At 53.9% G+C, this 25,623-nt stretch overlaps 2 protein-coding genes across 9 annotated transcripts in view; one reads left to right on the top strand and one right to left on the bottom strand.

The window, feature by feature from the left end:
• CLSTN1 (calsyntenin 1) overlaps nt 1-16,567 on the top strand; it is an 83,554-nt gene extending 66,987 nt beyond the window's left edge. For 2 of the 4 annotated variants that reach the window (XM_037828580.1, XM_037828581.1), the window contains 12 exons: nt 2-250; nt 620-741; nt 6,364-6,526; nt 9,451-9,507; nt 10,677-10,834; nt 11,119-11,267; nt 11,587-11,813; nt 12,316-12,486; nt 12,735-12,880; nt 13,952-14,087; nt 14,388-14,572; nt 15,002-16,567. In XM_037828580.1, the coding sequence (XP_037684508.1) occupies nt 2-250; nt 620-741; nt 6,364-6,526; nt 9,451-9,507; nt 10,677-10,834; nt 11,119-11,267; nt 11,587-11,813; nt 12,316-12,486; nt 12,735-12,880; nt 13,952-14,087; nt 14,388-14,572; nt 15,002-15,196 (1,958 nt within the window). In that variant the 3' untranslated portion in view covers nt 15,197-16,567. The remainder of the gene's footprint in view (nt 1; nt 251-619; nt 742-6,363; nt 6,527-9,450; nt 9,508-10,676; nt 10,835-11,118; nt 11,268-11,586; nt 11,814-12,315; nt 12,487-12,734; nt 12,881-13,951; nt 14,088-14,387; nt 14,573-15,001) is intronic. The other 2 variants (XM_037828582.1, XM_037828583.1) reach the window with 1 other exon arrangement.
• An 85-nt stretch (nt 16,568-16,652) lies between these two features.
• PIK3CD (phosphatidylinositol-4,5-bisphosphate 3-kinase catalytic subunit delta) overlaps nt 16,653-25,623 on the bottom strand; it is a 54,222-nt gene continuing 45,251 nt past the window's right edge. For 2 of the 5 annotated variants that reach the window (XM_037828576.1, XM_037828577.1), the window contains exons 9-24: nt 24,494-24,715; nt 23,851-23,947; nt 23,628-23,758; nt 23,155-23,205; nt 22,911-23,078; nt 22,652-22,773; nt 22,300-22,443; nt 22,047-22,146; nt 21,765-21,943; nt 21,571-21,683; nt 21,299-21,377; nt 20,657-20,824; nt 20,015-20,138; nt 19,676-19,821; nt 19,213-19,345; nt 16,653-18,476 (exon numbers count right to left, since the gene is read on the bottom strand). In XM_037828576.1, coding sequence (XP_037684504.1) covers nt 18,339-18,476; nt 19,213-19,345; nt 19,676-19,821; nt 20,015-20,138; nt 20,657-20,824; nt 21,299-21,377; nt 21,571-21,683; nt 21,765-21,943; nt 22,047-22,146; nt 22,300-22,443; nt 22,652-22,773; nt 22,911-23,078; nt 23,155-23,205; nt 23,628-23,758; nt 23,851-23,947; nt 24,494-24,715 — 2,115 coding nt within the window. In that variant the 3' untranslated portion in view covers nt 16,653-18,338. The other 3 variants (XR_005215527.1, XM_037828578.1, XM_037828579.1) reach the window with 3 other exon arrangements.

Below are 25,623 nucleotides of genomic sequence, written 5' to 3' on the forward strand. Positions count from 1 at the left end.
GGTGCTGCCCCTGGCACTGCCGAGCTGCTCCCGTCGCCAAGCAGCTCCGTCAACTGGACGGCTGGGCTCCCCACCGACAACGCCCACGACAGCGACCAGGTCTTCGAGTTCAACGGCACCCAGGCTGTGAGGGTCCCAGAGGGTGTTGTCTCCGTTGACCCCAAGGAGCCTTTCATGATCTCCGTGTGGATGCGGCACGGGCCCTTTGGCAGGAAGAAAGAGACGATTCTTTGCAGTTCAGACAAAACAGGCAGGTTCATTCTGCTCTGCATGACATCACGCTTTTCTCACGCCCTCATCCTGTGCTGTCCAGCGCAGTGGTCAATAGAGGCCATTTTCACCCCTGGAAGTTCTAGATAGGCCAGTGGGTGATACGCTTTCTTCTCTAGTTCTGGGAGGCACAAATACAGAGAGGCAGCTTCGTTACTTGTTAGTTTTACTCAGTGGATCGTCGGCAGTCACTGTGGGCCTCGCCACCCAGTAAAGTCCAAGTCTTGGCCCAGCCAAGGAGTTTTTTTGTGCATGTAAAATTGTGCCCTCAAAATCCGTTAAAGAAATAGCTTTTATTTCTCCTTCGGGTCTTAAGTTGGCACTTTACCAGTGGAAATTGTCTCTGCAGACATGAACAGGCACCACTATTCGCTCTACGTCCACGGCTGCCGGCTGATTTTCCTCCTCCGGCAGGATCCTTCCGAGGAGAAGAAATACAAACCTGCAGAATTCCACTGGAAGTTGAATGAGGTGAGGGAACAGAAACTCACCAGTTACGGTCTTTAAGAGAGAGTAACTGGGTACTGCAAACTTGCAGGTGGCTCGCTGTTTATGGTCGATGTATATTTGTGATTTTATGCATTCTGTGTGTATGGGTAATGGGACAGCAAATTAAACCCATTTAACGCATTTCCAAGGAAAGCCTAGGTTTTCTTGCATGTTTGTATTTTATGTATGGAATATTGCCATAAAGAAATTACGTATTTTAAATTCAAAATATGCTGCTAATGAAATAGGCAGAATTTGCTTAAAACATGGGGTTAAGATCCTTGTATTTATTTATTTTTGGTATTTAAGGTCTTGGCCCCACCAAGCGGGGGCTCGACAAGATATTTTACATTTTCAAGGAACCAGCAATCTTGACGTGTGTTGAACTCCACACAATCGACCAGCCCAGGGCAGATCAGGTTTCACACCAGATCACACTATTTGTATTCTTTCTGATGATCTCATATCTTTGCAAAGCTAGTGTTTCAGCAGTGATAAAAAGGAAGTATCACAGGAAAAATCGCTGTGTGTTGGGAAATGAGGGGGTGCTGTAAACTTAGAAGACTTCTCATTAAAATTCGGCAAATCATTTCTTCTTTTGATTTAGGGTTAGACCTAATTTTAGTTGGTTCATGGAGTTAGTGACCAAGAGCTGACGTATTGCCATATTGTACCAGTAGTTGCTAAAACATAACATTGTTTTAAACAGTTACAAGATAGATACAAATGTAAGAGCACAAAAAGAAAGGAAAAAAAGGACCTGGCAGTGGAAAGATAAAGTGACTGTCCAGTTGTTAACATTTGTCTCTTACTGATGTAATTTTTGTTTATATACGTAAATTTTGTTTACATACGGTAAAAAAACTTTTACCATAATTTTTTTCAAGAAACTACAGCAGGTATAGTCCGGAGAAAATTTTTTACTGCATAGGTGGACATTTTAGTTACAGTTCTGTTGTAGTAACAGTAACCTGTATTTATATATTGTTTCTTACAGCTCTTCTGATAACATTTTTTAAAAAAACAATTTCAGTATGGAAAATTTCAAACATAAGTGAAAGTAGATTAGTATAAAGAACAATCCCATGAGCCCTTCACCCAGCATTAACAGTTATCAACTCTTGGCCAATCTTGTTTCGTTACCCCCACCCACTTATTCCCCTCCACCCCCCTGTTAATAATTTTCAAGCAAATCCCAGATTATTATAGCATTTCATTCATAAATATTTCATTATGTAACTTTAAAAGATAAGCATAATCACAATATTTGTTCACATCTTCAAAAAAATTAGCAATAATTCCTAATATCAAATATCCATCCCATGTTCAACTTTCACATTTTATCATTTGAAAACAAATTTTCCAGGTTTTGTTTGTTTGTTGAATCAGGATCCAGAGAAGGGCTACACATTGTGATTGGTTGATACATGTTTTGAGTTTCTTTTCATCTTTAGATTTCCTTTCTTTCCTCCTTGACCAAAGCGGGCTTTTTGTCCCTTAGAGTTTCTCAGTCTGGATTTGGCCAAGGGCACCCCGGGGCGTCATTTAGCATGATCCACCAGCCTCTTTAGACCCTGGGGAGTGGGGGTGGGATCCGATTCCGGTTTGCGTGTTTGGCAGGAGGCGCATGTGTCTGGTTGTGTCTCTTCATGTGACGTAAGCAGCTGGTGGAACTCCATGCCGTCCAAGCTCTGTGCAGCATTTGTCTGGCCATTTTGGTCCAGAAGGGCCCATAGGAGCAATAATCCCTGAATCCTTACGTGGTTTTAATAGTTTGTTGTGGTCTTTATACCAAAGGTGAGTTTGGTTGGATATAAAATCTCTGACTCATATTTAAGATTCCTAAGAAAAGAAAATATATTTCACCATTGTCTTCTGACATGAAATGTTGCTAGTAAAGTCTGATGACAGTCTGATTTTCTTTCCCTTATGAGACATTGTCTTTTTGTTTGGATGCCCAAAACATTTTTTTTTCCTTAAAAGTCGATTAATTTTATGAATATGCTTTGGTTGCTCCGGGTCTCTTTTCCCAGATCTGTGGTATGCCCTTTTGGGATGCAGTTTCAAACATTTTGGTATTTCAGCAGAGTTTTTATTATTCACATTATTATTGTTATATGTTTTTAGTATTCGGCTCCATTCCTTTGGTTTTCTTCTTTGGGGACCCCTTTTCTCTTATGTTGGATATTTTTTACCTGTTATCTCTCTCTGTCACTATCTATTAAACTCTTTCCTGGTCTCTGTCACCTCATTTCTTTTTTTTTTTTTTTTCCTTTTTTTTTTTCTTTCTTTTTTTCCCCTTTATTAGAGACGTAAGTTTATAGAACAATCATGCATATAAAATACAGGATTCCCATGCATCACCTTATTAGGAACACCTTGCATTGGTGGAACATTTGTCACAATTGATGATAGCACATTTTTGTAATTGTACTATTAATTAAAGTCCATGGTTCAACTTAGGGTTCACTGTTTGTGTAGTGTAGTCCCATGGATTTTTAAAAATATTTTTATTTTGTTACCATATATATAATCTTAACATTTCCCCTTTTAATAACATTCAGAAATATATTTCAATGTGGATTAATTGCATTCACAATGTTGTGCTACCATCATCATCATCCATTACCAAAAAAAACACCATTCCTGTTATTCCAAATAGGAACCCTGTATACATTTTAAGCTAATCTATTTTCTAGGTTCTGATGTCACCTCATTTCTGAAGTCACTCTAATTACGATCTGTTTTATGTTTTGTGTCATTTTCATAATGTCTTTTTTGTGTTTTCGTATACTAGGTTATAGTTTTCATCTCTTGTAGACATGTCTTTCCAGTATGCTTTCATTGTCTAAAGGGATGTTATTTTCCAAAAGTTTCTTTTTTTTTTCTTCTAAAAACTTTGTGTGGGATTTAAATGTGATCCTTTTTCCCTCTCACTTTTGCCTGAAATTAATTTTCCCATACTTTCAGAAGAGGGAGTTGGAAAAGCTAGCTTTTCTACCTTTATAACTAGAATTCTCCCTTCCATTGTTTTCATGGGTTGTTAAAAAATACGGCCTCATATCCTCTGACGTTTCCTGGGTCTGCTCTTCTCTGTCTGGCTCTTTTTTTCTTCCCTAGTGCCCACGTCCTGCTCGATATCATTTGGTTTTTAACGTTCTCTCTTTGGCAGGGCCTCGGCCGGGAAGGGGGCTCTGGCCAGCTGGCTGGGGGTGTGCCCAGGAGGACCCAGACAGCATCGGCCCCTCCAGACCTTATCCCAGACATGGGCACTCACCTGTATATCAGAGCATGCAAAATTCCTTCCGGATGCATGCCGTTGACTCTTTTAGGGTTTCTCCTGTTCACAGGGGCGTTGGAAGCCCCCTTACTTTTCTCCACCATCTTCCCCCCAGGCTCTCCCCCTCTTGGGACTTGTCACCCCTCCTTTCGTTTCCGGCTCACCTTGTCTCGAGTCTTCCTGTAGGAGCCATCTGCAGGTTTTTGATTTTACTGTCCTAATCACCAAGGCTGTTTTCAGGGAAATTAGAAAACTGTCATAATTCTATTGGTCTGTTCTCAAAATGTTCTTGTGGATTTTGACCAAACACTACTGATATTTAAATATAGTGTTACTCTATTAATCCCCTGGAAAACTTCAAGTCTTTAAAAACTGGGGGATAATACAAATTGCTTTCTGAAAGAGCCTATATTACAGAACTTGTTTTAAACAGAAAGTTAAACGAAACTTAAAATTTTTATCTTGCAAAAGTGGATTAGGGTGCAATATCTTTATTTAAGATATTTTATGTAATATGGGGATTATTGTTCCTTACAGGTTTGATTTTTTTTTTTCCCCCTAATAAACTCATCAGGAGCAGCTGCTTTTCTTGGGGAAGTATTCTTTGATGATTTCTTCATTTATTTTAATGTTCCTGGTCTATTCGAGCTCTCTCCTTTGGTTTTGTTTTTTGGGGATTTAAATATATATTGGGTGAGCTTTTTAGAAACACATTTACAGGAATTATACCACCTACCAGATCCTTTTCTTCTTGCCTGTGTTCCTGAGTGTCTTGCCTCGTCCTCTAATGACAAGACTCAGGAAACACCAGAGCCAACAAGGCCTCAGAACCCACAACCAGCAGCTCCCTTAACTGCCAGGGAAACGTGAGAGAGATGCTCATTCGTGATACGAAAGCCCGTTTACTTTGGCGTACTGTCTGCACTATATGTTTATCTTTACTTAGATCTTCAACTTTGAATTGAAAAAAAAAAATATGCATACTACAGTGTACCTTATTCTGGGACTGGAGATGCTTTTAATTTTGATCCAGAAGAGGAACTGGCCGTCTAAGCTACGTGGTTAGTGGCAGAGTCTGCAGCCTGCTGATAGGAGAATTTTCTGTGTCATGCTCTTGGCAGGAGAGAATTACAGGGCAGCTCCCCTTTTTGGCCCTTTTAACAAGCAAAGCCACCTGATTTGAAAAGCCCTGGATACGACAGCATTGCCGTGGCCCTTTTTTTGTTGAGATGTGTTTGCAGACCGTCTCGTTTTTTTGTTTGTTTGTTTGTTTGTTTTAATTAACTTTATTTATCAAAAAATAAAAAATAACTTCCAGACAAAATAAAACAAAGGAATAGGAAAAACAAATATCCTGAATAACTTCATTGCTTCCAATATGCTCCTACCATACCACGAGAAAATTAACAAACCATAGTCCTTCCTGAGAATTCCCATATCATGAAGATTACCCTCAATATCTTATCTGTTCTTATTAGATTATCGTTCCCCCTTCACTAACTGCTGTCTATCTCTGGGTCCCCTATATTCTATATTGTATATTCTATAAACATCTTTACATACAATGTATTGGCTTACATTTCCACTTCATTCAAGTAAATTATATAAATACAATTTTGTGCATATTCCATCACATCATTTTCTCTTTTTTTAATTCATTTTGTTGAGATATATTCACATACCATGCAGTCATACAAAACAAAGCATACATTCAGTTGTTCACAGTACCATTATATAGTTGTGCATTCATCACCAAAATTAATTTTTGACATTTTCATTACCACACACACAAAAATAATAAGAATAAAAATTAAAGTGAAAAAGAACAATTAAAGTAAAAAAGAACACTGGGTACCTTTTTTTTTTTTCTTCCCCCATTTTTCTACTCATCCATCGATAAACTAGATAAAGGGGAGTGTGGTCCATATGGCTTTCCTAATCACATTGTCACCCCTCATAAGCTACATTTTTATACAATCGTCTTCAAGATTCATGGGTTCTAGGTTGTAGTTTGATAGTTTCAGGTATTTACTGCTAACTACTCCAATTCATTAGAACCTAAAAAGGGTTGTCTGTATTGTGCGTTAGAGTGCCCACCAGAGTGACCTCTCGGCTCCTTTTGGAATCTCTCTGCCACTGAAGCTTATTTCATTTCCTTTCACATCCCCCTTTTGTAGACCATCTCATTTTTAGGTTCTTTTTAAAAGAGCTTTCATCGTGAGTGCTTTTTTCCCACCCCTGGGGTACTGGTTCCATCATTGTGTCCTTGGCCGTGAGGATGGGCTGACGTGGCACACACCTGACCCTCCCCTTCACCCTCCCAGGTGTGTGACGAGGGCTGGCATCACTATGTCCTCAACGTGGAGTTCCCACGAGTGACCCTCTACGTGGACGGGGTGTCCCACGAGCCCTTCTCCGTGACTGAAGATTACCCGCTGCATCCTTCCAGGACAGACACGCAGCTCGTGGTGGGCGCTTGCTGGCAAGGTAAGGGCACCCACACTCCCCTCCGGCCGAGGAGGTGCCGGAGTCTTCCCAGGGCCTCCATCCTTGACCCTCCCGTCCTTTCTCTTTTCATGCCTTTCCCTGTGTGTAGCCCCTCGGGTGACGCTGCTGGTGCCATGAGCTAGTGTAGCTCTGTTTCAGGAGCTCAGGGAAGGTTGTTTCCGGATCGCAGCAGAACCTCGCCTGGGAAGGAGCATGGCACAGAGGGAGAGCGTCATCAGGGAACCGTTTTATGAATTAGTCTGTTCATTGAAATGTTTACAAGGACAAAGAGGCAAGAGTCAGTGCCTCCTCCAAAGGCCTAGCAGTAGAGCAGCTTAAGACCTGGGGGCGCCCCTGGAAGGGAGCCGTGTGCCTTTAACGTGCTGCGTTTGGAGAGGGCTCCATGGGAATCTTTGCCGCAAAGGCTAGGGATGGGACCAAGCACTTTGACATATCAGTGTAAATTGGGAAAACCACTGTCTTTCAGATGGATGAAATGTAGAGTTTGTAAATGGCGTGGATTTCCAGAAAAACACAAACAGGCTTATGATGTTCACCATCACCCAAGAGCACTACCAGACTGTGTGCTGCTGTGTTACAGATATATATGCGCGTTATTTCACTTGATCCTTTCAGTAACTGTGAGGTCAAAGTTATTTTTATCCCTGTTTTATAGCTGAAGAAAACTGGGGTTCAGAGAATTAAGCACCCTGCCCCGTTACACGGCTGAGTTGTCACAGGGTAGGATTGAACCCGCAAATTCTGCACCCTCGGGGCCCAAGCTCTAAACTCTAGATGGGGGAGGGGGGTAACCATTTTTGTGCCGTGGACCCCTGTTGCCAGTCTGGTGAAGCCTAATCTGTCAAATAAAATGCATAGGATCTCAGAGATAACCAATTACATTGGAGTATAGTTACCAAAATACTGAAAGAATAACCTTGTGAAATAGTAACATACACACTACTGCATGAGCAAATGAAGGACGAGGCTTTGCAGCCAGTGAAATGATTACCTTCATTTCACCGTCGTGGGAGCGTACATGACATTTTGTGACATCTGCAGCAACCAGAGTGTGATAGGAAAAAGTCTATGATTTCTGTCGGTGACACAGTCTCAGTTAGTGCTCATATCACTGTGCTCTGTTGCCTCCATTTATCACCAAATGGAAATGTTAAGTTCCAGATGTCAGTAAGAATGAACTTGTAATTTTCCCCATCCAAGTCCATGGACCCCCCTGCGCTGTCCATGAGGGTCTCGGGTCCCCAGCACTTGACTGTCCTGACTCTGTGTTGTGTCACTTCAGGGAGTTGGGAGTGACCGCATGTGCTTCCCAAATAGACTGTCTGAATATATTTTGTCCCTAGGGAAACCTTGCACCCTGAGGTAGGTTAGAAATTTATGAAAGAACCTAATTCCCAAGACAGATTTCCTCACTCCGGAAGAATTTTAATTTCATAGTTTTCCTGAGGGTTCTCTCAAACGGAAAGGATTTAATTTTGATGACAGTTCATCCATGAGAAAATGGAACATGAGCCAAGGAATAAGGAATAAACCATTGGGGATCCAGGAGTTTCTTAGCTGGATAGTCTTAAAATTTCAGTTCAAGTTTGCTTCCCAAATTAAACAACAATTTCGGAATAATATTCTAAAACATGAGAATAAAAATAGCTCTGTAAACCTAAAGGTTATTTTTCCATCCTGGGAGCTCTGGTGAGAATAAAATCACCACCACCGCCCCCTGCTGCCTTCTCTGTTTTCTGCTCACACCACTCTCTCTGCCGTCAAATAGCAGTGACTTTTTCTCTTCTTCTCACCTTTTTCTTCCTCAGCCCCTGCCACATCTTCAACCAGAAAATTCCTCCTGAATCCCAAAACCAAATATAAAATTCTTTAAAATTTAATTAATGAGAAGGATGATTTTTTTTTCTTTGAATGATCCTGAGATCACTTTCCTTGCCAACTTGCGACGGAGAGCCTGGCTATTGGCAGCAGGTTCATTTCCATCAGAACAAAAGGTCATTTCTAACAGTGTGTTCTGGAGGAGCAGAGTGGTCCTGGGCTGTGCACACGTGTGCACACCTGGCCCCACCCCCAGCTGTGGCACACACACACACACACACACACACACACACTGCAGCACACAGGGCCAGCTGCAGACCACAGAGGCTGTACAGTGGGGCTGTGAGAGCAGAATTGTTTCTCCTAAAACATGATGTGGAAGGTGGAAAGTCTCTGCCAGTCCGTCGGTCGCTGGAAGTGGGACTGTCCGCTCTGGCGCAGGGCTCAGAACCCTGGGTCAGGAGCCATGGTCAGCTCAGTCCCCAGGCCCACCATGCAGGGTCTAAGTTTCTCCTTAACCCCTGGGTCTTCCTTCCGAGTTCAGAGAAAGGGTTAAAAATGTCTGCGTTTCTCTATCTTGGAGGTTAAAGCCCAGGCAGACGTGAGTGTGTCTTGAGCTTTTATTTTGCACGTTTGCCATCTACTGGACTTTGGGCCCCAACGCTTTGTCCCATTTTGCCTGCACAGGGTGTCTTCCCTTTTAGCACGAAAGGTGCCGTCGGCCCAGGGGTTAGTATGTGTGTCTGGGACAAGTCTCCTTGGAGGGTCCTACTTAATGAGCCCAGGTTGACGAGATCAGTGTCTTATTTTGGATCTAACCTGTGTTTCCGTGAGGAGGATGCAGGGAGATGGGATTAAAGTCTGCAAAAGAAGCGTGGATGTGGGCTGGTAAATATCGCTTCTGGGAAAAGGTGATCAGGTGCATACTTGGGGCTGGGTGTGGGGTATGTCCCGAAGCGGATGAGAGGGGGATTTTTTTCCTTTGTGTTTTGTATATGGGAGCTTCAAAACCGATTTTCCAGGTGCAGTTTGAAGGCCGTAACCTCTTGGTCCTTTTCTGTTGTCTTTGTCTTGCTTTTCTACAGAGTATGCAGGAGTTGAAGGTGACAATGAAACTGAGCCTGTGACCGCGGCCTCTGCAGGTTGCTGGATTTTTCCCCTCCAGTTCACTGTTCTGTTTCCTTTAAAGATGAGACATTGAGTCATTCCACATTTCGCATGAAGTACCCGAGTTGCATTTTGGTCCCAGACGCCATTTGAGCTGCTGCTTAGCTTGTATCCGCATCATGCTCCCCTCCTGCTTCATGGGCTCCTCGCTCTACTCATTCCGGTCCCAGTTGAAATGAGGACAAACAGCTCATTCATGCAATGCACTAATGAGTTTGTTGTGTTTTTTTTTTTATTTCCTCATCAAACTTTACCCTGATCCCATTGCATGAGGTTCCCTGCTAAAACCTCACAGGGCAGGTTTCGGAGGCTGCCTCGTGCCTCTCATGGGGCAGAACCACAAGACAGGAAATGGCTCGTTTCTAGGTTTCTAGATTCTCTATCCTGATTGGTATTAAGTTCTAAGTATATATGTTTCTTAGAAGTCTTGATCCCTAGGGGCGATTTAGAGTCCCATGCCTTTGTTGGGAAGTAAGCTGTGCTGCTGAATGTTTGTCTTCTCCTTCAACTTCAGAACCAAGATTAGACTCCCCTGTACCTGGGCATTTGTTTCCGCTGTGACATCTTCACTGCCCAGTTACCCCTGGGACAGTAGACAGGAATGATGTGACTCAACAAAATAGTGGATTGTCCGAAAGCCCTCGATATGAGGCTCTGAGGGGCAGGGGGCAATTTTAAGCAACACTTCTGTTTTTCTAGTTGTGTTTGTGGAGGTTCACCCCCAAATTTGTGTGCATTCCCAGAGTAGTTCTCAATTAGAAGAAGGAAGCTGTAGTGGAATCCAGCTGGTTGAGAAGGGAGTGGTTGGAGTGACCGGTCCTGGTAGGAAGTGTCACCTCTGCACCAGGGTGGCGGTGCTGGCAAGGGCCATTGCTACCAGGAGGGGGTCCTCAGGGCAACTCTTGGCTTCTGAGCTTAGAGTGGGGCACCCCCAACTCCTCCTTCCTCCAGGCTGTATGCATGATCATCCACGATTTAATTTCTCCATTGCACCTCCATGTAGACTGCCAGGCTAACAGGATGGTAAGAACTAACCTGCATGTCCATCCATCAAGCTGCCACCACCGGTAACACTGCATCGAAGAACGAAGCCGGTGTCCCTGGGCCACATCTCTAACCAGAGACTCTTTTCCCTGCCCCAAAGGTGGTGACCTGCACATGGCCCAGTTTTTCCGTGGTAATCTGGCTGGCCTAACGATCCGTTCTGGGAAACTGGCGGATAAGAAGGTGATTGATTGCTTGTACACCTGCAAAGAGGGGCTGGACCTGCAAGTCCCCGAAGACAGTGGCAAAGGCCTGAAGGTAACACTGGCCAGGGAGTCAGCTGGCATCTCCCTGCACAGCGTTAACTGACCTAAACCGCAGCCGGGGGAGCCCGGTGGGATGAGGAGGCAGGCTGTGCTCATTAACGTCGGCATTTTAGGTATCCTTGTCACATAAGGGGGTTTTCTCATCCTCTGCGAGCTTTTCTCTTCCAAGTCACCTGTTCAAATCCAAATCGATCCCAAGCTGAAAGCCTCCGTGGCTTTCAGCTTCTTGCCGTTAGCACCTCATTTTTCTCCTTTCTCCATCTGGCATGGTTTCAGGTCCACACAAACCCCAGCCAGGCGGTGGTGACCCTGGAGGGGGAGGACCTTGGGGAGCTCGAGAAGGCCGTGCAGCATGTTTCCTACCTGAACTCACGACAGTTTCCCACACCTGGAATCCGAAGACTCAGAGTCACCACCACGGTCAAGTACGTCCTGGGCTTTAACAGTACACGTGTCTTTTTTTGCTTAAGTGACATTCGGGAAGAAAATGTGTGTCTTTTTTTAAGAAAACCTCACCTCCCTTCCGTGAGGAAAGGTGAGCTGTGGCTCCTTACCGAAACAGGTGAGCGAGAGATTTGAACAAAGGGTGTGGCCTGTGGTGTCTGTTCCAGGAACGACCGCCTCTGTCGTCCCCTCCTGGTGTCTGTGGAATCCGTGTAGATTCCACCTGCACATGCCCTCACCCCACCTGGGCTCTGGTCCGGCTCCCAGCCCTGACCCTCCCTTTCTGTTTCCTGCTGGCAGGTGCTTGAACGAGGCCACCTGTGCCCCAGTCCCCCCGGTCGACAGCTACGTGGTGGTCTTACAGCCCGAGGAGCCCAAGATCAGCCTCAGCGGGGTCCACCATTTTGCACGTGCGGCTTCTGAATTTGAAAGCCCAGAAGGGGTTTTCCTTTTCCCCGAGCTTCGAATCATCAGCACCATCACGAGGGAAGTGGATCCTGAAGGGGGTGGTGACGAGGACCCCACAGGTAATGGCCCTTCCGGATGGGGTGGCGCCCCTCTCCCCAGCTGGAGGCCGCTGCTTGTCTCCTGGGCTCTGGGCTCCCTTTTCAAGTGGGACTTGGGGAAATTTTAACGCATTTACTGCTGTTCTTGGGTCTGCTTCCAGAACCTAACCCCAGGTTCAGAGTTCACTGTAGTCTTTGGAGCCCACTGGAGGATCCTTTCCTCTTTTCCTGGCTTCATGTCAGAATCTGAGGCTCGGCCTGGAAGGTCGAAGGAAGTGGGCCTTGCAGGGAGACACATTTTGTTCTCCCGGCCCCTGGGCACGTGGGTTCTGCTGGGGCTGGGCTGCAGTGCGGGGAAGGTCCCCAGCATTCTCAGGCCTCCTTGGTGGCCCTGTCCTCTTAGACGGGTAGAGCACCCCCGACGGCTCTTCCAGCTGAGCTGAGAACCCAGGAGGAGCCAATGAGGGTGACCAGTCAGGCTGGGCCCCAGGCTCTGCTATTTGGCATTGGGCCATTTTTACAGTTCAGGAGTCCCTGGTGTCTGAGGAGATCGTGCACGACCTGGACACCTGTGAGGTCACCGTGGAGGGGGAGGAGCTGAACCAGGCGCAGGAGAGCCTGGAAGTGGACGCCAGCCGCCTGCAGCGGGAGGGCATCGAAGTGAGCGGCTGTGATCGGGGCCTGGTCCTCACAGGTGAGGGGCTGAGGAAGGGAAGGTGGGAGGCGGGGAGCGTCCTGGGGGAGCAGGGAGGGGAGAGCCTTAACCCAGGTGGGTGTTGGATGTGCACGCAGGGACGCCCACACTTTGGGACAGGAATGGGGTTGAAGTGAGGTGCATGAGACACCCCCTCCAAGGGGGACCGCACCCCCACGTACCTTGCCTTCACTGCCCCTGTTGGAACTTAAGCCGCAGGCAGTCTTGTCGTGTCTCTGACCCCACAGGCGTGGACACCATGGCCAGCTACGAGGAGGCCCTGCGTCGGCTGCGCTATCGCAACTGGCACACCAGGTCCTTGCTCGACCGCAAGTTCAAGCTCGTCTGCTCGGAGATGAACGGCCGCTACGTCAGCAATGAATTCAAGGTGGAGGTGAGTGCAGGCTCCCACCTAGAAGGGCCAGAGGTGGCGGCCACCGTATGCCCCGACTCATAGCCTCCGTGTTTGCTGACGCCAGTCTCTCGGGCCTGCCTGGGACCACCTGTCCAGATCCGTCCCGGGGTGGGGGCCTTTTCCAGCCCAGGGTCTGCTGCAGGTTTGGGATGACAGGTTATGCCTTGGGTGGGCAGGGGTTCCCTACAGGGTTAAAAGACGAAGCCTGAGGGACCTTCTGGAGGAGGTGTAAAGAGCAGGGCGCAGTCTGAGGCCTCTGAGGAGGGGCACGGGTGTTTCCTCAGCTCTCACCTGTGTGCGAGGCATGAGGACGCTCTTTTAGAAAGGGCAGCACCCACGGAACTGAAGGTTCTTTGTCGTGGAGTCGGATTCCTGAATGAAGTCTTAGTGCAGGGGGAGGGCCGCGGGCACGGGGGAACAGCGGCCGACGGCTCCCGGGGTGGCCACCAAGACTCACCTGGGGGTCCGCCTGGCGGGGGTGGCTCAGCTTGTTCTGAGACGGTCCGCAGACCTCCCAGCAGCCTCTTTCTTGCTCGGGGCGTCTGTGCTTGGAGAAGTGGACCACAGTTATCTAGCCACAGAGCATCCTTGTCGTGGTCCGAGTAGCAGTACAATGCGCAACTCACAGTGCTGAGGAACCGGGGAGGACTCTGTCTGAGCCATAGTTAACAGATCTGAAAGGAACTGGATGGTTGTATTTGTGCTGTCGGGTGGCTGTGGGGTGTAGGAAAGGGACAGTCTAGGCCTGTGCCCCTCAAACTGCCTGGGGTGAAGGACCCGTTGTTTGTTTCTTGCCAGTCTGTCGTGGATGGATTCTTTTATGAAGTATGGTGAAAAGAAACTGTTGGAACAGTGATGTGCTTCTGGGTGTTGTGGCACTAGCAGGTCGCTGCGGCAGTTTCTCCAGGCGCACTCTGGCTTTCTGTCCTTTTCTCCTAGTGCTGCAGAGACTGGCGCTGGCCTGGTGGCCTGGGGGGTGGGTGGGTGTTGGCCGTGTGCCTGCTGAGCGCGCTCCGTGTGCGGCCCACGAGCCTCCCTCTCTCCGTGCAGGTGAACGTGATCCACACGGCCAGCCCCGTGGAGCACGCCAACCACATGGCCGCCCAGCCGCAGTTCGTGCACCCCGAGCACCGCTCGTTTGTCGACCTGTCGGGCCACAACCTGGCCAGTCCTCATCCATTCGCAGGTAGGACCAGGGGAGAGGCCCTGTGACAGAGTCAGCATGGACGCCCCTTCTCTGTTTCCGATGGGGGGATGGCGGGGAGGGCGCCACGGGGGTGTCCCCGCGCTCACTGCGCTCCCGGCGCCACAGCGTTACCACCCCTGCAGCACCGAGGAAGCCGGCGCCCTTCCCGGCCGCGCAGCCGGCTCCACCCCCCGGGGAAGCCCCCGAGCAGCCCGCTGTGGGTTGGGGCCCGGCGACCCTCTGGCTTAGGATTCAGGATTGCGCTCGGACGGTCACCTTCGTTTTTCAACCCCGCTGCAGTTGTCCCCAGCACGGCGACCGTGGTGATTGTCGTCTGCGTCGGCTTCTTGGTTTTCATGATCATCCTGGGGGTGTTTCGGATCCGGGCCGCGCATCAGCGGACGGTGCGGGACCAGGACGCGGGGAAGGAGAGCGAGATGGACTGGGACGACTCCGCCTTGACCATCACCGTGAACCCCATGGAGGTGGGCGCACGCGGGGCTCCATGGACGGGGCGGGGGCGGAGCCGGGGGGGGCGAGGGGCGGGGCAGGGCGGGGCCGGGGTCCCCCGTGGGCGGGGCCGGGGCAGGACGGAGCCGGGGCGACGCCTTCTCCTGCGGGCTTCGCGCCCACCCTGCTCGGCGGCGTCCACCCGAGGCCCAGAGAAGCCTCCTTCGGGTCACACCAACCAACAAGGCAGCAATGGGGCTCCCGCCGCGGCCTCTACCCCGCCCGCCCCCTCTGTCCCCGCGTCTGTCGTGTGGGTGATCGGAGCTCTGTCTTCTCTCCGTCGCTGTGGAGCGCCACGCTGGCCCAGGACGGTTCCCTCCTCCCGCCCCTGGAAGCCGGACCTCGGGGGGTCGGGTCCCGAGCTGGGCAGGGGCCGCCGGCCTCAGCCTCCGTGTCCTTGTCAGACCTACGAGGACCAGCACAGCAGCGAGGAGGAGGAGGAGGAGGAGGAGGAGAGCGAAGATGGCGAGGAGGAGGACGACATCACCAGCGCGGAGTCCGAGAGCAGCGAGGAGGAGGAGGGGGAGCACGGCGACCCGCGGGGCGCCAGCCGGCAGCAGCAGCAGCTGGAGTGGGACGACTCCACCCTCAGCTACTGACCGCGGCGCGGACCCTGCTGCCCCCGCCCGCCGTCCGCCCCTCCAGCCCCCGGGACCCCCGACGTGCAAAGCCGAGCGGCCAGGGGTCCTGCAGAGCCTCCCGCTGCTGACGCCCTCCCCGGGCTCGGGGTGCCGGCTTCCTCTGCCCTCTGCCGCATCTCGTGAGGCGCCGGCGCCGGGACCCCACGGCCCCCCGGACCCGCGTGCTGTCCAGAGTCCTCTCCCGGCTGGCGCCAGGCCGCGGGCACCTGCAGAAAAGCGGGCCCATGACATGCACAGGCGAGCAGCGGCCCCTCCTGCTGGTAATCGTTGCTTTTTTTTTTTTTTTTTTAAGTTTTTATTTTTTCCAAACTAGTGCATGTATAAAATGGCAGAATGGGGTTTAATATGTAGATGATTAACTGACTTTTTAATATTTTGTAAATAAATTGGAATTCTGTGTCCTTTGTGCTAGTGTAATCAAGGATTGGAGTTTAAAGTGAAAATCAGATGACTGAGGGCAGCTGAGTGCCTCGTGGGCGCACAGCTCCGCCACCCCACCCATGCCCCCAGGGGTGGAAGCCCCAGGGACAGTACCCCCTGGTCTCGGTGGGGGCCTGGGCTTTGGCCGGCTGCTCAGTGGGAGAACCCAGACTGGGGAACCCCTCTCTGGCAGCTGGAAATACCCAGCTCTTTTTCTTTTCAGTTCACCCTGTTTCCATTTGGGTGGTGTTGGGTGGGTGGGCACTGCTGGACTCTTCGGCTTATTATACACTCCTTGTACAGTAACCCAGACCTCGTCCTGTGCAGCCTTGTTGTTTCTACTTAATAAATGTATTTTTCCCTGCTGGTGAAATTATGTATAAATTATACAAACTGACAACTATTGTGTAAACCGTGGGACCACTTGATTTGGAGACAGCAACAGGCCCGAGTGATCTGTCGTTGGAAGGAGACGCCATGGCCTGAAGGCAAAGCACTAGATTTTCCCCAAACTGCTGGTGCTCTCCTCCTCCCTCCCCGGAGCGTGGTGCGAGGATCCCGGGCTGCTCCGCTTAGTGGTGAAGGCAAAGGAGAGAACCGTCATGGTCCCAGAGTCTTCAGCCACTTAAAAACGACGACGACAAAAAACTCAATGTAAAACTTAAGATTTCTAAAAACTACTTTTGAAACTGTTCTGTGATCGTGACTGTGAGTGTCCAGGTGGCTGACAGTCGTCCCATGTGGACTGTAACCAGCTCCCTGAGGCGGGGACCGCAGCTGCCCTGTTCAGACAGTGGGTCAGCACTCGCGTGTTGTCTGTAGCCGCCGTGGGTGTCACTTCGCAGATGTGTATATTGATGCTACGTCAGGAAGTGTCTAAGCTACAATAAAGTTCTGGTTCTAACTCCAGTGGAGTGTTCTGGTAGTTTTGGGGTCTTAGGTTTTTTTTTTTTTTTTTTAATCCTGCTTTCCTTTGCTTTTTGAGCAGAGAACATAACATAAAAAAGACTTATTTATTTTTTTAATCTGTTTTTACCTCTCATTATTCAAGGTTTCAGACAGCACTCGTCTCAGACCACAACAGTTACATTTAACTCACCTCCCCCATAGAGAAACATTAAATGATTTAAAAAAATAGAAAATATTTTTTCTTACCAGGCACACAGACGAACACACCCAAACCAAAATTGCTGTGTATGTGCAACATCAGCCACCCATGCCAGGGGGCACCCAGATGCTTGTAAATAAATAACATAATATATATATACATACATACACTTGGCTTTTCTTATTTCGGAATGGGCGAGGTGCATCTAATCCAGCACACTTTGGAACAAAAAGTGCAGACGAGACGGGCGCCCTGTGGGTGAAGCGGATGCTGATGGACAGACAGCAAAGCCCCCCCGCAGCCAGCCACCCCGCCCACAGGGAGCAGCCCCCTCCTCTTGCCTCTAACCCCAAACTGGGCTCTTATAAGCTGCGCACCTGAGCCCGGGCTCTGGAAGGCCTTTGAGGGGTCAGCAGTCTGGCCAGGTGGGTCCCGAGCCTGCTGCTACCTGTGGGTGTCTAAAAACCACTTTCCAAGCCCCAGCTCCAGAGTCTGCTTCTGGAGGCTGGGAGAAGCCCAGGAATCTGCATTTTAGAGCTTCGCAGACCCAGGCATTTGGAAACGGCTGAGCCAGCCTCGCTGTACCCTGAGGCCCAAGGCTAAGCCTGGCCCTGTCCACGCTAAGTCAAATTCCACAGCATCCTGCTTCTCGCACCTGATTACTCTCACAGCAGGCTTTCGGAAGTAAACTTTTCCCTTCTGGAAAGGGGAGTGCAGGGCTTCCCCTGCTTGAAGAGGCACAGGGAATTGCACAAATTCTCTTTGACCTGCCTTCCCCTTGCCTGAGACCAGGATGAGCAGAGAGACACACTCTAATCTCTTTTTTTAAACATTTTAAAGCACATCTTGAGGCCCGGCATGTCTTATTTCACGGAGGCTGGGTCAGTTCTGAGCCACAGAGGTTCAGTAAGTAGTTAGGCTATTTTTTTTTCCTTACCCGCAAACAAAATTGCTTTACAGCAGAGAAATGAGAGAATTCTCGTACCAAGAGTTACTTTAAGAACAAAACGCAAGCATCCCTGAATCTGGAGGGTGCCCAGGCTTCCTCTGGGTGCCTGGAGCTCACAGTCGGTGGAGCGGACACAGGGGTGGGAAACACGGGGTGACAGGAGGTGATCTGACGGGGGAGGTGGTAGGCACCAGGTGACCTCGTGGTCGGGGGGATCTGGGAGGAAGGCAGGCTCCCCGGGGAGGAAGCGAGTCTTTGCTGGGTGCAGACCCACCAGCTGGAAGACGGGGCTTACGCGCCTCAGCCAGGAGCCAGGTGCGGCCTTGGGGTGCCGGGGGTTCTGACGCGAGTCACTGGCGGACACAGTCCTCCCTGCTGAGCCCAAAGGGACCATTTCCGCTTATGGCTGTTGAGCCCCTTCAACGTTCCAAATCGTAAATAAATAACCATGAGGATTTCTTTCAGTGTAAACAAAGGCAGTTGTGCAGGTTCTTTCCCATGAGCTGCAGGTCAGGCTTTGAGGCTCCCAAAGAACGGCCGGGGGGGTCCCGGCTCCCCGGGTGGCAGGTCGGCCTCATCTCCAGCGCAGGGCGAGGAGGGACTGGGGGGCCGGGGAGGGGCTGCTATTGCCTGTTATCCTTGGAAACGTTGTGAGCCAGCCAGTTCACTTTGGTTTTCCAGCTCTCCCGGAGGGCTTCGTTAAACTTGACTCGGAAATGCTTTAGCGCCTCCTCCTCGGTTTTTCCCAGAGCCAGAGAGTCCTGGGAGAAAGGCGTCAAAGCGGGGTCACCGTCACGGGCCTGGCCCTCTCCTGCTAAGGCACCCTTTTCTGCCTTGGTCTCCTGGCCGTCTCTGGGGATTTTAAACTCCCCCTACAAGCACTGAGGGAGGGGCATGAAGAGATGGCCGCCCAGCGTCTGTCTTTCGGGGAAAGCTCTTTATTCCATCTCAAACTCGGACAGGCCCTTGGACCCACCCGCAAAATAAGGATGCAGACTCTGGCCGGGAAGTCTTGCCCCCAGAAGCCCCTCAGTTGGACAGGTGGCTCTGCCTTCTCTGTTGGAGGGAGTCAGCCCAGGAGGGAGGGAGAGAGGGGGCAGCGTCATTCTGTAAGAACTGGGCACCAAGAGGCCCCCCTGGTGAGCGTCCATGGCAGGGCCGTCCGCACTCTCCACCCACCCCACACACCGATAGAAAAGACACCTGGGAAAGAAAGACTTAAAAAAACACAAAACATGTAATGGGAACTGTGTCTAATCCAGCCCCTCATTCCATCAGCGAAAACCTGAGTCCTGTAGAGGGTACCAGGCCCCAGGCACGTCCACAGCGGGACCAGGGCTCACCCAGGGGGTTGGACTCCCAGCCCAGCTGCTGCCCACCAGGCCCCCTGCTACCCCAGGATGGCCCAGGGAATACCTGCAGGTCCACCACGCTTGGAGTTTGGGGGAGGCCCTGGGAAGTCCGTGGACCCACCCACCCGGTCCTGCAGGGCTGTACCTTGAGATACTGGATGTCCTTGGAGCAGCTGAGCTCCGGCAGGCCGGCCGCCCGCATCAGGGCAAAGAGGTGCAGGAAGAGCAGCCCGTGGCGGCGCAGGATGGTGTAGGCTCTCTCGCAGTAGCCCCGGAACCTGCAGGGGGCGGGGGGCGTCTGCACCATGGCAACTGGCCCCAGAGCACCTGCCCTGGCCTTGGAAACAGGCCGGTGTACAAGGCCCCCAGTCCCTCCAACTGACCCCCAAGGCCACAGCCCACCTCCTCCTACATGACCCCCTGAGGCCCTCCATGGACCCAGGAGACCCCACAAAGTTGGGGATGGGAGGGGGCACTCCCTGCTGGGAAGATAGGTGGATCCCAAGTGCCTCAGCAACTCAGGGGCCAGGAGTGGGGCTGAGCGAGTACCCCCCTGCACCCCACCGGGAACCTGGGCTCCCCCCACCTGGGACCCCGGGCACCCTCACCTTTCAAATTTCTCACTGTTATTCGTCTTCCCCTGCTGGATCACATGCACAAAGTCATAGGTGAGGATGAAAGGGACTCGCTCGCGGTTGATTCCAAACTTGGTCTTGAAATTCCCCAGAAAGTGGCCAAAGTCAATGTGGAACAGCTAAGGGGGGGGAGGGCAAAGGCTGAAATGTCTCCGAAAGGAGGGCGTCCCGGCCCAGAGGACCCCCGTGGGGACAGAGGCAGCAGCCGGGACCCGGGCTGGAGGGGGCACCGCGTGGAGCCGGGTGCGGGACGGGCGGCCGGTGAGCCCGCGGCAGGGGCTGCCCACCTGGCGGCCACCCACCCCGCCCTACCTGCCCGCTCTCGCGGATCATGATGTTGTCGCTGTGCCGGTCGCCGATGCCCAGCACGTAGGTGGCCACGCAGTAGCCGGCGCAGGAGAGGGTGAACTCCTCGATGGCTCGGTCCAGGGCCTCCCTGGGTGGGGAAGACACACTCTGTGGCCACGACCCTGCAGCGCCTTCTACCAAGAGGTGGAGGCTACTTCCCCTTCCCCTGACTCGGAACTGGCCTTGTGACCCGCTTTGATAAACAGAACGTGGAGGAAGATGCCATGCTGGGCACGTTCCAGGGCCAAGGCCTCAGACGCCCCAGAAGGGAGCCTAGGCTAGTCTCCCGAATGAGGGGAGGCCACAGCTGACAGCCAGCGCCAAGGCCATCTCAGACCCCCCGGGGCCAGTCACGACACCGGGAGATGGTTGCATGAGTGAGTTCAAGCCAGACCGGCTCAGACGTGGCAGATCGTGAGCCAACAAGTGGTTGCGACCTCAAGTCCTTAAGTCTTGGGCGGTTGTTCCACACCAATCAATGACTGAAATGTGGGGGGAAGAGACCCCACCCAGACGTGGGCCTCGGCCTCAGCATCACAGGCCGTTCCCCTCACCTTCCACAGCGCCTCCTGGGGAGGACGTCTGGCCCTGGGGCCTGAAACCTACCCTGGGTTCTTGGACTTGAGCCAGTTGAGCAGGGCGTCCTTGTTGAAAGCAGCCGTGGCCGCCATGTTGCTCTTGTTCAGCTGGATGTTGGCAATGGTGTCCGAGTGAAGCACGACTTCAATGAGGCCCGTGCGGTCCCCGGTGGAGAGGCAGCCATAGGGTGTCATCCTAGACACAAGGAGATGGGGGGGGGTGGGCAAATGCCATCATCAAGAGCATCCCATGGCCCCGAGGGCCTTAAGGCTCCCAGAAAAGCTCCTGAAAAGGCTGTTCAAGGAGCTGGAAAGAGGGGAAAGCCGCTGGGGAGGATCCTGTGGCTCCTGGGAGAAGTCAGCACTGGAGAGGAGCACTCAGCACCTTGGCTAAGTTCAGGCTCGCTCAGAGGGGAAAGACCATGGTGGCCACTTTCAAAGATGGCAGGAAGCCAGGGACACTTGGGGCAAAGAAAACACCAGGGAGTTGGACGCCAAACACAGGACAGCCTTCTCCACACCCATCACCTCCCTTGTTCCTCCTTTAAACTCCTCCTGCTCGTCTCAGAACAGCCCTTTCCAGCTGAGAGCACCATGGCTGCTTTGACAGGTGCCCATCCTTCCAAAGGGACCTCTGCAGACACAAGTGCTGCCCAGAGGGGCCGCTCACCTCAGGTCCAGCCCCTCCTGCTTCCACAGGACGTCCATGAGCTGGATCATCTGCAGAGTCAACATGTCCTGGCGCAGGTCTGTCCGGCCGGCCGCCAGGAGGAAAAGCACAAGTTTGTGGTGGGGTCCCCACTCCCAGCCAGGCACCCTGCTGTCTTCTCCTCTGTTCTCCCTCTGGGGGTATCACCCCCAGGTGCCCCCAGGTCCCCATGGGGGTGGGATAGGGAGGCCTTGGCCTGGGCAGGGTGCCCCCCGGAGCCCTGCCCCGCTCACCGTCCCCGTTCTTGAAGATGAGGCCCACGCTGCCCTCGCCGCCCGCCTCCTCGCCGCTGTACATGATCCACAGGGGCTTCATCTTGGAGTCCATGAAGGTGCACTGCTCCACACTGCCGGGCCAGAGAGCCGGTCAGCAGCCTCGTCCGCGGGCTCGGGGGGCGGGGAAGCCCTCGCGGGGGCGCGGAGCTCACCAGACTTCAGCCAGCAGGGTGCTGGGGTCGAGCGGCGACTGCAGGTGGGAGAGGGCCTCCAGGTAGGTCTCCTGCCGCATGCACAGGTGCATGAGCTCCTTGGTCTGGGGCTTGGTGGTCTTCTGGGAGCTCACTTTGACAAAGTCATTCAGGGCCTTCAGTTTGCTCAGAGCTTCCCCCTGGCCGGGAGAAGGGGAGGGCGGCCGTGGGCGGGCTGGGCGGGGGCAGGCGAGCCTCGAGGGGCCCGGCCCGGGGGTGGCACGCGGAGGCCCCGAGCCTCACCTGCTTCATCAGCACCTGCATGTGGTGGGTGCTGCCCCTGCAGTAAGCCTCCATGATGAGGCCGAAGCGCAGGGCCACCGAGGGCACGTGCATCTCGGAGCTGGAGGGAGGAAAAGAAGACTGAGTCCTCCCATCCCCCGGGGGGGCCACACAGCCTCTCCCCGGCCCAGGCAGGGACGCCCCCCCAGACCCAGGACAGCCAGACCCTGGGCAGACGGTCCCCCAGGGAACCAGCCAGGGCCGGTCCAGATACCGGAGGTGCCAGAAGAGGAAGTGGCCGATCTTGCGGTTGGCCAGGGCGCGGTCCAGCAGGAACTTGGTCAGCTCGCAGTCCAGGTAGGACTCGTACTTGAGCACCTGCACCAGCTGCAGCAGGTACTGGAACAGCTCGTCGTCCCTGCAGGGAAGGGGCTGGGTCCAGGGCTTCCTGCAGGCTTCCTGCAGGAGCGGGAGGCGGCCTGGGCCTGGGCAGGCCCCCAGGAGGGGGTGTCTCCAAGCAGCGCCCACGTCCAGGCAGTCGGGGCAAAGCTGCCCTCCAGGGGAGTGGGGGAGCCCGGTGTCCCCACTGCCCAGCCGGACCCAGGCCAGCAGCCCGCGGGACTCACGTCAGTTTCCGCAGGGACTTGATGGCGAAGGAGCCCACGTGGCGGTCTGGGAAGCTGAAGTCCAGCAGCTCCAGGGCACTCAGCACCGGCAGCTCCGGCCAGGAGCACAGCAGGTAGAGCATCTGGGCGGCAAGGGCAGGGGCCGGGGGTCGGGGGTCACGGGTCAAGGGCAGCAAGCCCGCCTCCGGGTTTGGACCAGGGCGCCCTGGCCCCGCCCACCAGCCAGGGCCCCGCCCCAACCCGCCCCCGCCCCGCCCACCTGGGCCACGTCCTCGTGCTTGTTCCACTTGGTGACCAGCAGCAGCCGGGCCAGCGCCTCCGGGAAGCGCTCCTGGATCTCGTGGCGCATCTTCCACACCAGGTCCTTCTCGTGCTCGTACAGCTCCCCGGACCCCCGCCGCTCCAGGATCTCCCGCAGCTGCAGCTGCTGCGGGGTGCGGGCGGGTGAGGGCCCTGCTCCAGGCTCCCGCCGCCCCCCGCCCCGGCCCCGACCCCGAGCGCACCTCCTCCTCGGTGAAGCGTGCGTGCTCCCCGTGTCGCCCCAGCTCCAGGACCTGCAAATACAGGCCGCTCAGAGGCCCCCTGGCAGAGCCCCCTCTGGGCCCAGGACTCCTGCTCGCGGGAGGGTGGGGGGTGGGCGTGTGCCCTCACTGTGGGACCCTGGGCATCCCTGGAGCCCACCCACCCAGATACCTTTGCACCTTCCCCCACCCAGTTGTGACAACCTGAAATGTCTCCAGACATTGCCCGATGCCCCTGGGGGACAACATCACCCTGGGCTCAGAACCACTTCTCTAGAGCCCAGAGGATTCCAGAGAGTCAGGGAAGCCCCCAGGGTGCGCGATGAACCAGCCTGGTCAACTCCCGGGGTGGCAGGGACCATGCTGTGGGTGCCCCACAGGCCACCGTGAAGAGTTCCCCTTTATGCCCACAGTTGCTCAGGTGGGAACCCCTCGGCCCCAGGACCCCCGCTGACCTTCTCCAGGGCAGGGTAGTATACGGGGTGGGGGGCCACCTCGGGGAGGCAGATGACCAGGGCAGCAGCACTCTCAGTGTTGGGGTTCCCCAGCACGGTCCCCATGGGATTCAGCAGCTCCCCTTTCTCATCTGGGCACAAGGATAGACAGAGTTGGATGGGGAGACACCCCCATCTCGGGGACCCCTTCCCCCAAGGCCCCTTCGTCCCCGCCTGGACAGACCTGGGACCGAGGGCCACATGTAGAGGCAGCGCTCCCCAGTCTTGAGCTGGTCTTTGTAGTCAAAGAGCATGAGGTTGGCCCAGGCGATGGGGCAGTCCTGGAAGGGACACGGGCGGGTCAGCCATCAGGGCCGCCACACACACGGGACCAATTCCCTGCAGCTGCGGAGGAACCCCATTTTCTCACCCGCAGAGCCTGCGCTTCCCCACCCCAGCTGAGGGCTCCCACCCACACCCCAGAGGAGACCCTGCTTGGGGAACGGGGAGGACCCACGGTGTCCTCTTCCCATCAGAGTCCAATGAGGAAGCCAGCAAGGTCAGCGCCTCCCCGCCTTCAGCTGCACCCCAGCCCCGGCTTCTCGAGAAAGCCCCAAGCCAACCACACAGCACCCAGAAAGCCAGCCCTGATCAGCGATGGGTGAGTCAGCACGGCCCAGTGGGGTCCCCCCGGGGGGTGACTCAGCCAACCACCCCCGCCCCGGCCCGCCGCTGGCTCAGGAGCACAGTGTGCTGGCCCAGACACCCCGACGCCCCGCCTGGAGCCCCAGAACCCAGAGCCCTGGCCCGGGCAGGGAGGCTGCGGGCGGGACGGCGAGTGGCCCCGGGGCTGTGGGCACAGGCCGGGCCCCAGAGGCGCCACCCACCGCCTTCTTGGACTTCTTCTTGGTGGAGCGCGCCTTCTTGGCCTTCTCGATCACGGCGTACAGCGCGAAGCAGAGGCGCACCATGCGCGGCAGGTCGCAGACGCTGATGTCGAACTCCAGCCGCTGGTTCCACACGGGCTCCGAGCACACGCTCACCTCCGAGCTGGACACCGTCTTGCACAGCATCTCGTTGCCATGGAAGAGCCCGGCCTGGACCACCAGCTGGGGGAGGCGCAGGGTGAGAGGGCAGCCCGGGCCCACCCAGGCTGGTGCCGTCGGGGAGGCCCGGCCTCCCTGCCCCCCAGGCTCCGCTCACATCTAGGGGGTCAGCTCCCCTCCTCCTTACATTCTGCATGTTTACATGGGTGGGGATCCCACTCCCCACTCCAAAGAAGGTGGGAAGATGCAGTCTGGGGGCTGGGGGTCAAGACCAGGCGGCCGTGGGGTGGGCGGAAGGGGCTCATAGGCTGCATGTGGGCAGCCAGGTTCCTCTGGGCCTCAGTTTCCCCATTCAGGCTCAGCGGCCCTCCTTGCTCCTTTCACTTCCTGGAGTTGCATTAACCCCTGTGGGTGGGGAAGGGTTTTTCCTGCCATCTGTACACCCCCACTCTGCCTCCTCCAACTCCAGCATGATAGCTCAACCAGAAAGCTGCCCCAGCCCCCCAGAAGGGCCCTCGGATCAACCCCGCAGGATTCTGCCAGGGGAGCCCAGACCTGGCCCACTTGTAGAATTACCCCAACAAAGCATGCCTGTGGGCAAGACGCTCAGAAGTCTCCAGGCCCCAGGCTAAACCCACCCCTGGGTGCTGTTCTGAGGACTGGCCAGAGGGGGTGGGGGGAGAACGCAGAGCCCCCCCAGGGGTGGAAGCCAGAGCTGCCCAGTGCAGGCACCCAGCCCTCCGCAGCAGCCACTGGGGCTGGTGGTCCTTCTCGCTCACCTCCTGCCCAGGCCCTGTGGCTCCCACCTCCCCTAATACCCAGAACTCGGCGGGGCCCAACTTTCTCCGAATCAGCCCCCCGGGCCGCCGGGCCTGTGCCCTCCCCTTTCCTGTTTTGCAGCAGCTCACAAACCACCCAGGCAGGGAGGCTGGGTAATTGTGGTCAGGCGGCTTTCGGGCAGCCCCCATCTT

Source organism: Choloepus didactylus, chromosome 2 (assembly GCF_015220235.1).
Source record: "Choloepus didactylus isolate mChoDid1 chromosome 2, mChoDid1.pri, whole genome shotgun sequence".
NCBI lineage: Eukaryota > Metazoa > Chordata > Mammalia > Pilosa > Megalonychidae > Choloepus > Choloepus didactylus.